Below are 16,628 nucleotides of genomic sequence, written 5' to 3'. Positions count from 1 at the left end.
CATCGGTGCCACTATCAATGACTGCATGGGTGCCACCATCGGTGCCACTCTCAATAACCCCATCGGTGCCACTCTCAATGACCCCATCGCTGCCCCATTGGTGCCACCATCGGTGCCACTCTCAATGACCCCATCGCTGCCCCATCGCTGCCCCATCGGTGCCACTCTCAATGACCCCATCGCTGCCCCATCGGTGCCACTCTCAATGACCCCATCGCTGCCCCATCGCTGCCCCATCGGTGCCACTCTCAATGACCCCATCGCTGCCCCATCGCTGCCCCATCGGTGCCACTCTCAATGACCCCATCGCTGCCCCATCGGTGCCACTCTCAATGACCCCATCGCTGCCCCATCGCTGCCCCATCGGTGCCACTCTCAATGACCCCATCGCTGCCCCATCGCTGCCCCATCGGTGCCACTCTCAATGACCCCATCGCTGCCCCATCGGTGCCACTCTCAATGACCCCATCGCTGCCCCATCGCTGCCCCATCGGTGCCACTCTCAATGACCCCATCGCTGCCCCCCGGTGCCCCCCGCGTGTCCCGGCCCCGCTCGGGGCATTTCCGCGCCCCGCCCCCGGCCCCGCCGTGTCCTCTGCTCCCATTGGCCGCGCCCGCTCGCCGTCGGGGCGGAGCAGCCAATGGGCGCGCGGCGCGGCGGCGCGGCAGCCAATGGCGTGCGGCGCGGCGGCAGGGCCCGCCCTCCGAGCGGCGGCCCGGCGGGGTCGGCGCGGGGCGGGGGCGACGCGGCGCTGGAGCGGCGGGAGCGGCCATGAAGGTGAGGGGTTCATCCGGCTGGGAGAGCGCTTCTCCCTCTGCGAGGAAGGAAGGAGGGAGGAGGGGGCTAACCGGGGAGGGTGACGGGGCGGGGGACCCGGCGGGATGTCCGGGCCGGGCCGCCCCTCCCGGCTCGCCTCAGGCCGCGGCCGCCGTCCCGCCCCGCTCTGAGGGGCGCCCGGGCCGGCACCGCCGAGCCGAGGGGCCCCCGCGCTGAGTCAGCAGCCGGGCAGGGCCCGGGCCGGGCCCGTGAGGGGCACACCGGCGGCTCCCGGGGGGCCGGAGCCCGGGTCGCTCCGCTGGGGCGCCGCGTCGCGCCCGGGGCTGTTGTGCCGTCCCGGAAAAGCTCTGCTTGGTCTAAGGGTGGGTGTAAAGAGGAAGTTTCGGTTAAAATGATTAAAAGTAAATCCCTCGCGCCGCTCTCCTGTCGTTCTGCGGCTTTGGTAGCACACCCAGCTTGCACAGGCGTGGCAGGAGCAGCAGGTGAAATCCTCATCAGGTAACTAAACACCCTTAAAGCGAAAAGCAGAGAAGTTGGAACGCAGCATTTTGCTCCTGTGAGATGCACATAAGGTATGGGGAGGGAAGATACCGATGGCAGCTTGTCCATGGCAGTGGAGACTGATAGTTCTGGTGCAGAAATTGGAATTGTTTTGATTAACTCTCAAGAGAGGGATTTTTTTTGTTTTAGCGTGTTTAATTTGCGTGTTGTGTTGGTGCTTTTCAGCACGGTGTCATTTCTTTTACCGAGCAATATGGAGAGCCTAGACACTGTAATTCAGTTATCAGTTCATGACCTGAGGGCATAGAAGGAATCCACAGGTGATGTAGGTTAAGGAGAAAATTAATGCCCACTTAGCCCTACCTTTCACCTTAAGTGAGTGGTTGGCAGCAAGATAAAGATATCAACAGCATTCTTGTGTCCAAAATGGGTGACAAAAAGTTCCTAAAAATACGTATGTTTGCTGTTGACAGTGATGTCTGAACAGTTGTTACAGGCTCTGGAATAAAATAAGTCTAAGAAGCAGGTGTTAAACTCTCAGGCCGGGGTTGTGGTATCAAATGTCTTACGTCCTTTTAGTCATTGTGTGTCCTGCTGCTGCTGTGACCCCCTGAACAGGCCATAGCTGTGTAATAAAGGAAGTTGAATTTTGAAAGATCCTTTTGGTTAATGATTTTATTTTTCCGTTATGCATATGAGGCTGTTTTGAAATCTTGTAGATACATAATTAGCTCCTCAGTTTTGAAGAATAGGTGATGAATGAGAGGAATGGTTGTGCTACAGCTTTCCCTAAAGATGAGAGAAAGTATTTTTCAGAAGCTCCAAGTTTTAAAACTCGGAGCTCTGTTGGATTGACATTGGTTTTCAGGATGTATTTCTGGAAAGTTAATTCCTCTTGCCTAATAAGCTAGGATAATTATGTTTTGTCCAGGAGAAATTAATATTGATGAGTTTCCACAGTGTTTATAATGGAGGAGTGTAAAACAAGCCTTAGTTTGAGGCTGGGATGTGAGCTGTGTGAGGGAAGGGCCGCTGGAGTTCATCCTGAGGAGGCTGAGGAAGATGTCCTGTGCGTGGGGTGCCCAGGGCACAGAGGGTTCTTGTTACACCATGATAATTCTGCTGTTGAAATACCCATAATGACGAGTGGATTTAACAGATGAGAGGATTTAATTAGAATGTATGTTTGATGTTGTAACTAAAGCTCTTGTTCTTACCTTTTGTGCTCTGTGGTTTGAACGGAGAAGTTCTGGCCTATCCCCAGTTATTCTGGCATTAAGTTCCCAAAAATGTAAGAGGATTGTGTTCAGTTCAGGGAAAATGTGCAACTTCATCTAGAAATTAGTGTAGCTACTACAGGAATTAAAGCACCACGTTACAGAGCTGAAGTGTGTGTTCTGGTTGGTTGGGGTTTTACAGTAAGAATTACAAGTCTCAAAAGCAATTATTTTCTGTCTTGGTGCTTTGGGGAAAAAAAAAAAAAAAGATGCTGTCCTGGAATGAAAAAGAGAACTGCTGTTAAAGAAAAAAGTAGGAAAAAATTTAAAGGAAGTTGTACCTGTCAGCTTCCTTTCAGGGAGAACCTGATGTGATTCTGTTTGCCCCTCCTGGTTTTTTTCTAGCAGGTCTCAGGGAGCCACCTGACAGTGATTAAACTTGTGACTTGCCCAGCTTGGAGTCCAAATTCCACCTTCAAGTAGACTGTGCACTTTTGATAGAGAGTCCAGTGCTAAGGGCTTCCAAGGATAAAAAGTAGCACTTTGTTTATGTGTTCAGAATTTTTTGCAGTGTTTTAAGACTGTGACTCAAAACTGAAATCCAATCAATAGAAAGTAAGTTCATTTAGATTTATTTTAACTTTTGTTAAACATTTTGTAAGGCAACAAAACAAGGAGGTTCAGGGAGGTCTTGAACAAACATTTCCTTCTCAGTGAAACCAGACTGTAATTATCTTCTAATGAAGATTGGTTTTCAGGTTTGAAAACCAGGAATGTTATTTCAGAGAGAGTTTTGTTGTGAGTCATACCAGAGCTGGATGAGTTCTGGAGCAGATCCTGCAGGGACAGTTCTGCATTAATCATGAGAAGTTGCCTTTTCTGCCTGTCACCATTTCGGGGTTTGCCCCTCACCTACAATGGGCTGTCAGTCACTCCTTCCTTGCTCTGCTGTTGCATCACTCCTCAAATTCCTGACTCTTTTTGTGGGGAATTCTCTAGAAAAGGAGTTGTGAGTGTGAGCTCCCTGTGCCTGCGTTGGCCTTTCAGAGGCAAATCTTTCCCACTTTGGATTTCAGCTGGGAGTGGAGCTGGTCTGTCACAGCCGTGAGTGTGCTGGAATCCTGGAGCTCCGGGAATTTGCACCACATGCTCCTGGGATGATGACAGATGGAGTGAAGTAGCTCCTCAGCAGCAAGGCACATCTGATGTGGGCTTTGAGATACTGATTCTCTGCGTTTGCTTTGTGATGTTTTCAGGCGGGAGCTACTTCCATGTGGGCTTCCTGCTGCGGGTTGCTGAATGAAGTCATGGGTACGGGAGCAGTCCGTGGCCAGCAGGCCGGCTTTGGGGGAGGTGCTGGCCCATTCAGGTTTACACCAAGCACAGACTTCTCAGCATATCCAGCTCCTGCTGCAGCCGGCACGAACATCGTCTGCAAAGCCTGTGGACTTTCCTTTTCAGTTTTTAGGAAAAAAGTGAGTATATTTCTTACTGCACAGTATTTTTACCCCTATGAACGCATCTGTGGCATGCTGAGAGATGAGTGTGTGTTTCTCAGAAACCTGAGGCAGATACAGGCAGGGAGGGAGGAAGTGCCTTATTCTGAAGTCACAGGAAATTACTGTCAGCCAGGATTAGAAGTTAATAAGTCTGATGTTCATTAGTCAGTGACATGTTGGATCTGGGTTGGCCTGAAAATTAATGGACTCTGATTTGTAAGATACGTATTAGCTTCAGAATCTTAAACAGTAAAGCAAATCTGGTTTTGAAGATGGCATCAAACAGTGGTTGAGTACTGGAGTGAACAAACTGGGTGATGGAAAAGTTAAAAACTCAAAAACTCCAGCTTCTTTCTGGAAGTTCTCATGCAGTTCTGGTTGTTTCCTAACCAGCTTTCGCTCTGCTCAGTGCTGTTGTGCTCCAACAGCCTCTTCCTTCCTTAGGAGGCAGGTTGGTGAGTTAATGCAGATAAAATTGAGATTGTTAATATTATATTATTTCTGCGTATCATAACTGTTCAGGATTGTTCTTTTCTCCTGCCAGTGTCCTAATCCTCTGCAGCTCTTTCAGATGATCATGAAACCTCTTCCCTCAGTTTGTGTGTTGTTTTCCCCTTATGTGTCCTATTCACATGGCAAGGCTTTGTTGAATTAAGTGTTGTGTAAGGACATAGCTGAAGCCAATATTAATTTACTGTAATCCTGAAAACCTTGAGGAGTTTGGGTTTGTTCAGCAGCTGGAATGCTGACAGTCTTGTCTATTCCAGCTGTTGTGTATTGTGAGTCTTTTGAACAAAGCTTTCTTCCGAAGTGACATCTGGGCTTTTGGGAGTGTGTCCCTCCCATGTGATTCCTCACATTCGAGCCCTACTTTGAGTTCTTGGAATCAGTTGAGGAAGCAGTAGGTTCTGTAAAGTTTGGGGTTATACTGTTACACATGTGAAAGGAGCAGTGACAGTATGTTCAAAAGTATTTTAACAGACCATGACATTGGTTTTAGTTTTGTTTGTTGTCTAATCTACAACTTGAATACTTTATTCATCTGTTTATTCATAGTATTTTTTACTAAAACCACAAATCAGCTTCAGTAGTGTCAAAAGAGCGAGGGACTCTCTTGGGACACCTGCAAAACTGTTTGACAGGGCAGTTTGCTGGACTTAAATCTTAAAAATGATGTCTGTCACAACTGACAGTGGAAGAAGTAACAGTAAATTCTGTAGCCTGGAGAAGGAGAGAGCAGGGCCTGGATTTGTTTCCTGTGATGCACAGCTGAATGGTTCCCTCCTCTCCCCTCAGCACGTGTGTTGTGACTGCAAGAAGGATTTTTGCTCCGTTTGCTCAGTCTTACAAGAGAATCTCAGGAGATGTTCCACTTGTCACTTGCTGCAAGAAACGGCCTTCCAGCGCCCTCAGCTAATGAGATTGAAAGTGAAGGATCTGCGTCAGTATCTGATCCTCAGAAACATCCCCACGGACACCTGCAGAGAGAAGGAAGACCTGGTGGACCTGGTGCTGTGCCACCATGGGTTGGGGTCGGAGGAGGACATGGACGCTGGCAGCTTGCGTTCGTCACGGTCACAGACTTCGGGCTTTTTTACCCATCCCTTTTCCACGTCTGTATCCATGTCAAATCCAGGAGAACTTGCCAACAGAAGAGGAAGCACAGGAAGTGGGACACCTTCACAGGTACAGTGATTAACAAGTTTTATGCAATAGTATTACTTTATATCTTTTTTTTTAATAGTTCTGTCTCGATTTAAAATAAAACACCAATTGGTACAGTTTGGAGGGGCAGGAAAAATGCCTTTTGTATCCTGCACCTGAAAGCTGGAGATAATTAGCAAAGATTCCTAGTTCAGGTCAGAGGTGACTTAAACCTGGACTGATGAGTAGCAACTGGAACGTCAAAATGTCATTTCATTGTCACCTGTGATCACCTTGGTAGGAAGGAAAGTGTTTTATAAGGGAATAACATGGTTTTTTATCCTGATGAGTTTCATTTTGTACACAGGGACAAATGGAAACATCTGTAAACAATGAAGAAGAAGAAAGTGCAGAAGAGCAGGTGAGATGAACTATCCAAAGAATAGATTTTTGGCATGTGACACCATAAAGTCTTTTAGATCTCTGCCAACATTTGGCCTCATGCTCTGGGTTCTTCCAGAGTTTGCTGTGTCGAGCAATGAATGTCTGCACACACTAGCTTCAAAAAGAATTAAACTTTAGCCAAGCTGCTGCAGCTTCGTGTGCTCCAGCTCTGGTGCTCAACACCACACAACTGATGTGTTTCAGACCCTGGGGCTGTCCAGGAAGCGAGCAAGGGCATCCCTGTCCGATATTTCCAGTCTGGAAGACATCGAAGGGTTGAGTGTCCGGCAGCTGAAGGAAATACTCGCCTGTAATTTTGTCAACTACTCAGGATGCTGTGAAAAATGGGAACTTGTGGAAAAAGTGAGCAGACTATACAGAGAGAATGAGGAGAACCACAAGACACGTAGGTTTATACTTTATTTCCGCTTTCTTACAACTACTGAGTTCCTGGTTTCCAGTTTCTGGTTTGGTTCTGCCAGTGAAAGAACTCGGTATCTGAGCTTGGTCTGCTCTGCTGGAACACCTGGAAAATGGGTTTTAACAATGCAAGGTGCCCCTAGAGTAGCTGAACAGTAGCGATTAAACAAAGCTTTCCAGGACTGTGCTGGGTTTTTGAGACTTTTCTTCCAAAGCTTGGAGAGCTCAGCTTTCATGGTGAAGGTAAAATTGCACAACTGAGAACTGGTTCCTCAGAGAACTGAAACTTGGCACCTCCATGTGCTTTGCTGGGTTTCACAGGACATTAGCCACAGCTGTGCTGTAGCCATGCAGATCAGGGCACTTCAGGTCTGTTACTGCAGAATTAAAATCTACAGTGACAAAAGTCCAAGTGTTTTGGTCTCAGTTCACATGTTCATGATAAATTTTGTGGTTCTGTGGCTACTGCTCAGTGGCTGTTGTTCTACCCTCTACTCCATGCAGCAGTTGGAATCTTTCACTTGTGTAATTTGTCCTCAGACCAATTCCTGCTCACACAAAACTTGGGAGGAAAACTTCAATGTTTATTTTTTTCACCACGGTCTAATGGCATGTTCAGGTATTGATGGGGATGTTGACTATTTGCAATGAAAATTGACAGGTTTTATTCAGTTCTGCCACCTTTATGGCCTACTTAAGGCTTCCACTTCTTAGTCTGTTTTATTATTATTGTGTTTAATCTTCTGAGGAAAGCGTTCTGCCAAACAGTGAGCTCCAAGATGAAAAACCAACATGCTCCGAATCTTAATCCAGCACATTATTTCACAGACATTACATTGTGAATTGAAAATAGTTTCTGGGTTTAAAGAATGAAGCTAAATATTGGATGTTCACTTGAGAGGCTTTCTAGTTCTTATTTCTTTGCTTATTTTTGGAGGAATACCGATTAATTTGTAGCTGGGGGTTAAAAAAGCTCATGTGAGGGGATGGGGCTGGGCTGGAACTGCCCTGGTTCTGCAGGCCCCAGAGCTGTGACCTCCCTCTCTGTTGGTTTCCAGAGGGGGAGAAGATGCAGCTGAACGAGGACGATGAGAACCTGTGCCGGATCTGCATGGACGCCGTGATCGACTGCGTGCTGCTGGAGTGCGGCCACATGGTCACCTGCACCAAGTGTGGCAAGAGGATGAGCGAGTGCCCCATCTGCCGCCAGTACGTCGTGCGGGCCGTGCATGTCTTCAAATCCTAACCCAGCCCTGCCCCGAGTCCCCCGGGCAGGATTCCTGTGGCCAGGAGTGCTGGGCCCTGGGGCGCACGGCAGCGTTGTAGTTCTTGGTTAAACTCGGCCTTTTCGACATCAAGATGTAGAAGAAGTTGGTGAAAGGTTTTTCAAGCAGCTCCTGCAGTGCGGGGCTGGGCAGGTCCAGGTGCTGCCTGTGCGTGCAGCAGCAGCGCTGCCCCACTGACCTTACAGCCCCACAGATTGTTGGAGTCAAACTGTTTACAGCAGTTCTTGCTCTCTTCTGAAGAATCTCACCTGTCCTTACGCATTCAGCACTCGGCAAGTGGTCAGCAAACACCTCTGCTTGAGCCTATTAGCCTGTGGTGTTCTCTAGTGCATTAGAAGCAATGAATATATCAGTTGATTATTCAGCTTTTCCCTAACGATAGAATGTATCTGTTCCGACAGCGTGGCTGTGGTGCCGGTGTCGGACACGGCTTAGGAAGCACTGCCATGAACTGTTCCCACACAGAAGCCCTTAAGCAATCTTGCTTTATGCTGATTGCTCCCTCTGAATGTCTGTCATGACACGTGTGCTGTCTTGGCTGTTCTCTGTCAGTGTATGCAACACTCCATCACTTTGCAGGGCTCAGGGGCTGCAGCGGGCTCTGCCTGGTGGGCTCCAAAAACCAGTTACTAAGTGGTTTTTAGTTTAGGAATAAACTATTTTTTTAAGAAGGGGTATTACAGTAAACCATATTCGCGTGGTCCTTAATCCACTCATGCCTGTTGTAACTATTAATCTGTGATGATTGTACTCCACGTGCCGACAGCCTGATGTTACTGTGAATCCTGATCAGGGGCACCACCTCCTTGCTGCTAACATGGAATGTATGGTGTTACTAACCTTAACTGGGGAGGGGGAGGCAGGAGCAGGGACAGCAAACAGGTTTTGTTTAAAACCTCCTGTTCACAGACTTTCACCCAAACCAGCTTCCCAGGGGCTGCTGAGGGCCCTGTTATTGCTGCCAGCCCTTGGCCCCGGGTCAGGCTGGGCTTTGTGCCGTGAGCTGGGGTACAAGTCCTCTTGGAGCAGGAATTGTTATGGTCCTTTGAGGATGTCTGTGAGCAACGATCTGCGGAAAGGAGCAGCAAGAGTAGCTCGTGTCGGGGGCGAAAACAGGATGCCTGGGGCCAAGCATGGCCATGACTGGGATTGGTGAAGTTCACTGTAAAAAAAAAGGTGAGGAAGGGCCATGTGTGTCCAGTTATTCTTTAAGCAGAGTTGATTAACAAAGTTACTGTTTCTCCTTTGATTTCCCATGTGGCAGCAAAGTTCCAGAGCCAAGGCTGTGCTTGGCTGAGGGTGCAGGACCTGAGAGCTGGCACCTGTGCTGCACTGGCACCTGCTCTTGTTCTGTGAAGGGTTGGGCTGGTGTGGAAGAGAGAAAGTAGCTCCTCCTCACACAGGACACAGCTCCTAGCTTGACTGGGTATTTTTCAGAAGGGAGCAAACCTCTCAATGGCTTTATTTTTTAGAAGTAACTTTTTAATGGTACTTAATTCCTGGAGTCTGTCCAGAGGGGAGGCTAATGAAGACAGACATGCCCTCACTGTTGTTTCCATGCTGCTCATTAGCCACTCAAACTTAATAAAGATGGGTGATGGGCTCTCTCAGCCTCTGTCTCTTTTCTTACCCAGCCCTGGGAGTGCTGGGGATTACTCAGCTCCAACTTTAATGTTCTCAAGCTGTCAGTGCTCCTCCAGCCTGAGCTGGGCAGATAGATGCCTGCTGGAGGAATGGAGATGTGGATGTAACAATGCACTGGAAAATACTCAGAGCCACGGGCCAGAGCCCAAGCACTCCCTGCAGCCACTCCCCCTCAGCCCTGACAGAAACGCACAGAGGCAGCGCCTGTTTTTGTACAATTGTTTATACAAATTCAACAAAGGTAAAACTGCATCAGGAAGGTCTACGAAAACAACACCGTACAACAATGGCACTTATGAATGCAGAATTTTACAATCAGGAAATAACCATGTTATAAACCTTAAATGAGAACTCAACTCACACTTCAAAGAAAGAGAGACTACGTTTGACCATTTATTCTACTGCTGGACTCACTGTATAAATTAATTTTATATTGAGTACAAGAGCTCATGCTACAGAGTGAAACCCTCCTATGTGCAAAAGCTGAAATTGGAATTCTTTTAAAATTTTGAGAAAAAGGTGATTTCTATACAGATAAAAGTGTTTTACTTCAACTATAATTTACACCTTATTTCCACAACATGCTTATGTCACTTCTGAAGTATACAAAGCAGGATATAAACTTCCATTAAAACATGCTTTAAGTTGAAAGTATGAACCTACTTTTCCTGACCTGGGCACGTTTGTAGATAGATACTGTCTACGAAGTATAGGTTAAGTTCTCGCCTACCATAAGTAAAGATAAAAATTGGCAATCAAAACCGAAACACTGGTAATGCATTCAAACATTGCATAAATAATTTTTAAACAATTTTTGTACAAAAATAGTTCTGCATAATGTAAGATGTAACAAAACAAAACGTGTTAAGAAGGCAGAAATGCAGTGCGTGGTCCACTTGAATGACACCAACTTTTTTTTTTCTTAAGAAATGAAAAGCAGAAATCAAATTTACACTACCAAGCACATGCTGTGGTACTTTAAATAACAGTATTTCTTGGAGCTCAGTCCTCTTCCAGGGTGTGAACAATTATCATCAGTAACAGTCGCCTTATGAATTTGCATAAGAGCCAGTGCAGGACATCCCAGGTGGACTGATTTAGTGGCACAAGTTGAAATTCTTAACATGGGTAGTTTCACGTTGTTCTCTCCTCAACAAGAGTTGTAAAATCCAATCGCGGCATTTTCTGATATTCCAAGTTCCCAATTGAAAATAAAATCCCTACGTGTTCTTAGTCCCTTCCCCCCCTCGCCCCAGTATTTACACGAGTCCTTTAACTAACTCAGTTTTTGCAGAAGTTTTTCTTCCACCTGCCCGAACTGGACGCTTACGGACATCTCCGCTATGAACTGCTCGCAGCCCTCCTTCGTCACTTGCTTGCAGTACCTCAGGTCGATCTGGCAGATGTTCCCACAACGTTTGAAGTAAGACAGGCACTGATCAGTGACCTTATTGCAGTCTGGGGAGAGCAGAGGGGAGGAACTGAACATTGCTTTGTTCTCCAGCACCAGGAGGGTTTATCCTGACCTTGGCCAGTCCCTTCTGCCCCTCCTGCGGTGCCGGCAGAGGAATCCCCCGCCAGCTCCATCGCCCATCCCCATTCCTGCTGCTGTTGTGTAACCCATGGGATAAAGCCAGGCAGCCCAGATGTGCAGAGCAGCAGCACTGGAAAATCCCGTGGGAGGATGAGTGAGGATACACCACCACCTCATGGCAGCTGCGGGGCCACTTCCAGCAGCAGCACGTCCAGCTGCTGCCAGGGAGTTACGCCAGGAGCAGGACAAACCCCCCCCACAGCTCTGATGCCACGGGCAGTGCCCCTCCCCCATCCCTTACCTGATAAATTAATTTCCGTTAACGAATCCCGCGTGGTGGTTCCAACGGCGGTCAGCAGGTTAATAGACTGATCTGTCACGTGGTTACAGTAACTGAGATTGAGTTTGGAGAGCAGGGGCATGTGCCTGATGATCAGCCGCAGCGAAGCATCTGTGATATCCAGGCCGGCCAGGCGCAGCTCCACGATGTTCCGTAGCTTACTCCGGTTGTCGATCTGACCTGCAAGGCAGAGGCAGCAGGTCACTCCCAGGAGCCCCACCCCGTGCTGCCAACATCTGCAGGCCTCTATGAAATGCACCGTGACACACAACACTGCTGCCCTAGGTCAACTTCAGAGCTTTTGCCTGTCTGGAGCTTTGGAGTATCAGCAGGAACAGTTGTCTATTTTTGGAACAGGCACGTGGACAAAGCCACCTCCTGATTTCAAAACAAAGGGATGAAAGTAACTGCAGGGGCCCAGCAGAATTACAAGTTGGGAATAAGCAGTAGGCTGTGCAGTGCATGCCAGAAAGCAGATCTGATTTGCTCAAAATTTCACCTGAGCCGAAATCCGGGCGAATGTGGCATGACCCACAGAACTGCTCCTTCCCTGAACTGGAAGAAAGTGTTTCCATACTCTCTAAAGTACACCCGTTGCAGCCTGAAGAGAAGAAAGTCAGACAGAAAACCAGCACAGTGGCTCAGATGACGGTTCAGCAGCCAGAGAACATCACTGTCACCCCGGGGCTCCAGCCAGGAGTGTTGCAAGTCACTACCTCCAACTCCCCGAGGGACAGCACGGCCCCAGCACCACCAGGTTCAGCTGTGGGGGCTCCTGCCCATTTGCTCCGAGGGGAGCTAAGTACAAAACACGCCCCGGGGGTGGGACCGGGCTCCCAGGCTCCTCCTGCTCTTACCTGGCCGGTTGTCCGTGGGCGGGGACAGGAGGTCTCTCATTTGTGCGTCTTTCAGTCCTTCTGCCCACTGCACGTCCAGAGTTCGCAGCAAGGGACAACTGGAGCTACAAAGTGCCGACACTGCTATCCATGAGCACCCTGATAACAGCAGGTCCCGCAGACCTGCGGATACAGAACAGGTTGGAGCACTGTGACCTTCCCAGAGACATCCCAGTGACCTCCACTGGCACCCCCAGGCTGCTCTGACCACGGTCCCAGCGCTCCGGAGCCAGCTGGGACCCCACGAAGCCTCCTCCTGCCCAGCTCTCCATCTCTCCCACCACCTGGAACTTCACACCACTCCCTCCCCCAGTCCCCTCAGCCCTTTCCACAGCAGCATTACCTGCTGGCCAAGACCTGCCTCAAATTATTTTAACTGAACACACCAAGTAGTCACAAAAAATAATTTGGCCCATTTTAACCCGCTGATGCTTCAGTTTTACACATCTCCAGCCCTCCTAGGAGAGTCTATTCCTCTTCTAGGACACCCCAGTCCCTGGAGACTTTCCCCACAGGTTGCAATTTAGATACAGACTGGTTTGTTATACAAACTGGTTTGTGATTTGGTGATCAAAACACATCACTTACCTGGCAGTCTGTTGATAAGCCAACTCAGCTGCTTTTTAGATATATTTGTCCAGCTAAGATCAAGGGTTACAGGCTGTCTCCTAATAATGCCACTAAGCATAAGTGGAGTGATGGATTTACAATGGTTTAAATCTATTTTGGTCCATAATCTTTTGTCACAGCACCTACCCAAAAAGAAGAAAAGCCAACAGCACTTAATTTGGCACTTGTTTGAATTTTGGTAAGGCTTTAAAAGGTGTCATTAAACAGTAGGAAAAACGACATCATTTAACTGAAAATTGCAAAAATAAGGCCAAGTATTGCAAAGATAAACACAACCTCACATGATGTTATGTAAGTTTCTAGTTTCTCCATCAAATATATCCTGCAATAAAGCATGGAATTATTTCCACAGAATTACAAGCGTCAACAACTTCGGATCCCGTTTTAAGTCATCCCAGCACTTACTAAAATCTATTCTATAGCCCGAAGACAAGTCACCACTTCTTCCTTACATTTTGACTATGAAGTCTGATTTAAATAAATACCCCCATTTCCCCTGTGTTTTCCTTACTTAAAACCAGTGGATTTGGGAAAACAGATCCTCCCTCTCCTGTTCTGTGTTTTTGTTATCCCTAACCATGTGGATTATGTGTCTTTTTGCTCTTTATGGTTCTCTATGGACAACACCACCAAGTCCTGATGAGTGTGCAGGAGTCTGCATTTTCTTGATTTTTTTTTTTGTTAGCAAATACTGTATTTAAGTAAAAATGCATTTAGCAGGTTTCAGTGACACCAAGCAGCCCATGGAGGAGACACTCCACACACATCACCTCACACTGAATTATCAGCCTCTATACTTTGTGCATGCTTTGTTACCAGCCTGCTGGAAAGGAGCCTGTTCCAGTCTCTCCGTCCTTGTGCACAGCAGGAACACGGGGCAAGAGTCACCAGAGCCACAAGGCTTCGCTGAGGGGTCGCTGAAACCTGTAAATCTGCACTAAAGCTTCTGCTGCTGCTGCTGTGCAGCCACAGCTGTGTCAGGGCCACACGGTACCGAGCACAAGGGACACGCTGTGAGCAAATACCATCAACAAAGGATTCCTCTGTAACGTGCTCTGCTGGCACAGAGCACAGGCAACAGGCTGGCTCTCCGTGTACCCTCACAGGGGGACAATCAGCACAGCCCTTGTGAGGAGCACAGGGTGGGATCCTTGCTATCTCAAGAGATATTTAATAGCTGAACTGCACAAATTCCTGACTACCTGCTGGCAGTCAGGAAGTCCTGGGGCAGAATGACACCGAGACCGCCCCAGCCTGGCGTTCCAGCAGCAGGAACACGGCGGTGTCTGACTGCAGCACAGGCTGCTCCGGAGCCCAGCAGGCTGACGCAGAGGCTGAGACACACAGCTCCCATCAGAAATGCTGGGAACTGCTGTTTCTGAGAAAGCAATGTGAGACCTGCCACTTCTGCTGGTCACCCCTTCTGCTTGGGCTCACCAGAGCTCCAGGGACAGCCCACACCCCTCTCCCAGGAAACACCTGCGCCTCCATCACCTGCTGCCCTTCCGTGCCCATCCCGTATTCCTCACATCCCGCCCTCCTTACCATCTGTTCCAGGTCTTGCAAACTCTCATACAGATGCACAAGTCTCTATGACTGAGGTAGCTAAAGACAGCCATCCAGACTTCCCTCTGCATCACGTGGGCTGCCCCGTCATCCAGGGGGAGCGAGTCCGGAGGGGGGCTGATGGGAGGTGGCCGGATCACGTGCCGCTCCATCTGGATGCATTTGGGGGGCGACAGCGAGGGCGGGGGCCGGGCTATTCCCCGGGGGGTGCTGCGCAGGCTGGGCATGAGCTGGTGGTGTCTCAGCTCCCGGGGAGTCCCGTTCAACCCTTTGCTGAACCTATGGAGTCTCTCGCTGTTGTTCAACGCACGCTTGGGTTCCTCGTTCTCGCTCTCCGGTTCAGATTTGATGGGTTGGTGGTTCTCATTGGCAAGGCTGTTCTCGGTTTTTTGGATCTCCTGGTTAAGCTCTTTGCTGAGCTCCTTGCTCAGTTCTTTATTGGGAAGCCGCCTTTTCCTCCTCATCTTGAACTTCTTCTTGTCCCTGGGCTCGGCACCCTCCGTGCTGGGCCCTGCTGTGGGCGAGCTCGACCGAGACTGGTCACTATCCTTGGACCTGGGGGGTGCTTCTGGCAGCTCATCCTCGGGCTCCTGCTTGAGGCGCCTCAGGGGTTTGATCATGGCAGTTCGGTCATCCGGGGCCTTCCACGATCGCCGCTGGAAGGAAGAGACAAGGGCTGACTGTGGGAGCAAGGCCATGCTCAGCAGCACTTCCCAGCAGTGCTTCCCATGTGGATGCTCCGCACAGGAGCCCTGCCCTGGCCGGGCCCCCTGCCAGTGCCAGGCCCCACCCATCCCAGCACCATCCCAGCACTGGGGCACAGCCACCGGCCAAAGGTACCGAGTTCAAGTGCCAGCAGGGATGAGGAGTCCAGCTATTGGCTCACGGGACTCCAGGAGTGATAAAGGTACTGATTCACCATGCAGAATCCTGCACATTCCAGGGCCTTCCCATCTCCAAGTCGATCATTAACACAGAGAAGATCAGCAGCATGCCATGGACAGCTTTGTCCCCAGCAGGCCACAGGAACCCAGGCTCGGGCCACACCCACTGGGCACCCACATCAAACACTGCCCCAGTGCCCTCACGCCATGGCCAGAAGGGCCATTCCCAAAACCTCTGGAATAGCAGCTGCCATCCCAGCTGCTGGACACCCAACAGCCCCCTTTTAGACACTTTAGATGCTCCTTTACACCCAACCAAACCCTGGCCATCCCCTCCAATGCCTGCAGAACAGGGAATGTGACACCACAGGGCTCAGCCAGCACCTTCCTCCTGCCCTGGTCCCTGCTCCCAACAAACTGCTCTGCACTGGCTCCCACTCATCCTCCGATTCATCAGGCTGTGTGAGAGACACAAACTGAGGCCCGGGAACGCTTCAAGCCTAATCTGATCACCACAAGCAAGAAAGAAGCCACCAGCTGTTAAAATGAAATAGCTCTAATAAGGAGATCTGGACTGGCAAGGAGAGGCAACTGCTGTGAGCACACTTGTTGTGTCAGAGGACCCGTGCTTTCTCTTTCCCAATGAACTAATTGCATCAAGGCAGTGGCTGTGTTCCCAAGTTTCAGCCCAGGGCACATGGCAGAAAAAACTGATCACCCTGCCTTAAAATTAACATACTCTAAAGGGAGAGGTCACAGTAAGTTAATGACAGGTTAGAATAAAAACATTACGACACCAGCCCAGTGCAGCTTCCAGCACCCCTCACACAGGGCACTGATGGGTGCTCTGCTTCCAGGCACTGGAATTCCGTGATCATGGCAGGCTGTGAGAGGGGAGCAGTGTGCCAGGACATCCCTGGCTCCCTGGGGGGAGCAGGGACTCCAGGATGTGCTGTGTGGCAGGGGCAATATTCAACCACACAGGAAGGGCCAAACATCAGTACTGAAACAGACTTTTATTCCCTGGGTCATCAAAACTCAACTGGTTGCTGTATTTTAATATGGGACACCCAAACAGAAAATATAAAATGAGACAGTGCAGCTAAACTATTCTGGAGTTAAAGGCTTCCATGAGAGATTCTGTCATTTCAAGATGTAAATGGGATAGCTTGTTTTCTTCTCCAAGTTTTAACTGTCGGAAGAAAGTAAAAAACCCAAACACATTTGTTGTGTTGTGTGGTAATGTGGTGACCCACAGTGCCTTCCTCACTGGGGGGAGTCCAAAGGGATGGGGGGAAAGGAAAGCATGGCCAGCAGCAGGTATGCATGAACTGGTACTGTGAAT

General features: G+C 49.2%; 2 protein-coding genes across 10 annotated transcripts in view; one reads left to right on the top strand and one right to left on the bottom strand.

Moving 5' to 3' along the window:
• The first annotated feature begins 743 nt into the window (after positions 1–743).
• Positions 744–9,399, top strand: RNF34 (ring finger protein 34). 3 transcript variants are annotated; one of them, XM_048322911.1, is made up of 6 exons: positions 744–778; positions 3,753–3,971; positions 5,292–5,681; positions 6,007–6,060; positions 6,288–6,489; positions 7,562–9,399. In XM_048322911.1, the coding sequence occupies exons 1-6, from the start codon at positions 773–775 to the stop codon at positions 7,747–7,749; spliced, it is 1,059 nt and encodes a 352-aa protein (XP_048178868.1). In that variant the 5' UTR covers positions 744–772; the 3' UTR covers positions 7,750–9,399. The 3 variants fall into 3 exon arrangements, with proteins under 3 accessions (XP_048178868.1, XP_048178869.1, XP_048178870.1); XM_048322912.1 differs by lacking the exon at positions 744–778 and adding an exon at positions 1,116–1,276; XM_048322913.1 differs by lacking the exon at positions 744–778 and adding an exon at positions 1,328–1,350.
• Positions 9,400–9,638: 239 nt separating this feature from the next.
• KDM2B (lysine demethylase 2B) overlaps positions 9,639–16,628 on the bottom strand; it is a 108,002-nt gene continuing 101,012 nt past the window's right edge. For 5 of the 7 annotated variants that reach the window (XM_048322904.1, XM_048322905.1, XM_048322908.1 and 2 more), the window contains 6 exons: positions 14,379–15,055; positions 12,792–12,955; positions 12,165–12,326; positions 11,807–11,908; positions 11,269–11,487; positions 9,639–10,891 (listed from right to left, as the gene is read on the bottom strand). In XM_048322904.1, coding sequence (XP_048178861.1) covers positions 10,710–10,891; positions 11,269–11,487; positions 11,807–11,908; positions 12,165–12,326; positions 12,792–12,955; positions 14,379–15,055 — 1,506 coding nt within the window. In that variant the 3' untranslated portion in view covers positions 9,639–10,709. The remainder of the gene's footprint in view (positions 10,892–11,268; positions 11,488–11,806; positions 11,909–12,164; positions 12,327–12,791; positions 12,956–14,378; positions 15,056–16,628) is intronic. The other 2 variants (XM_048322907.1, XM_048322910.1) reach the window with 1 other exon arrangement.

The sequence above is a fragment of the Corvus hawaiiensis genome, chromosome 18, assembly GCF_020740725.1.
Source record: "Corvus hawaiiensis isolate bCorHaw1 chromosome 18, bCorHaw1.pri.cur, whole genome shotgun sequence".
NCBI lineage: Eukaryota > Metazoa > Chordata > Aves > Passeriformes > Corvidae > Corvus > Corvus hawaiiensis.
The sequence above is the reverse complement of the archived record's forward strand: the minus strand, read 5'-3'. Positions and strand labels throughout refer to the sequence as shown.

What these genes read in the sequence shown, in the direction of transcription:
- RNF34 (XM_048322911.1), top strand. An exon ending in TTTCAGTTTTTAGGAAAAAA is followed by an intron (nt 3,972 to 5,291) that starts GTGAGTATATTT and finishes CTCTCCCCTCAG; the next exon opens with CACGTGTGTTGTGACTGCAA. An exon ending in TGAGGAGAACCACAAGACAC is followed by an intron (nt 6,490 to 7,561) that starts GTAGGTTTATAC and finishes GTTGGTTTCCAG; the next exon opens with AGGGGGAGAAGATGCAGCTG.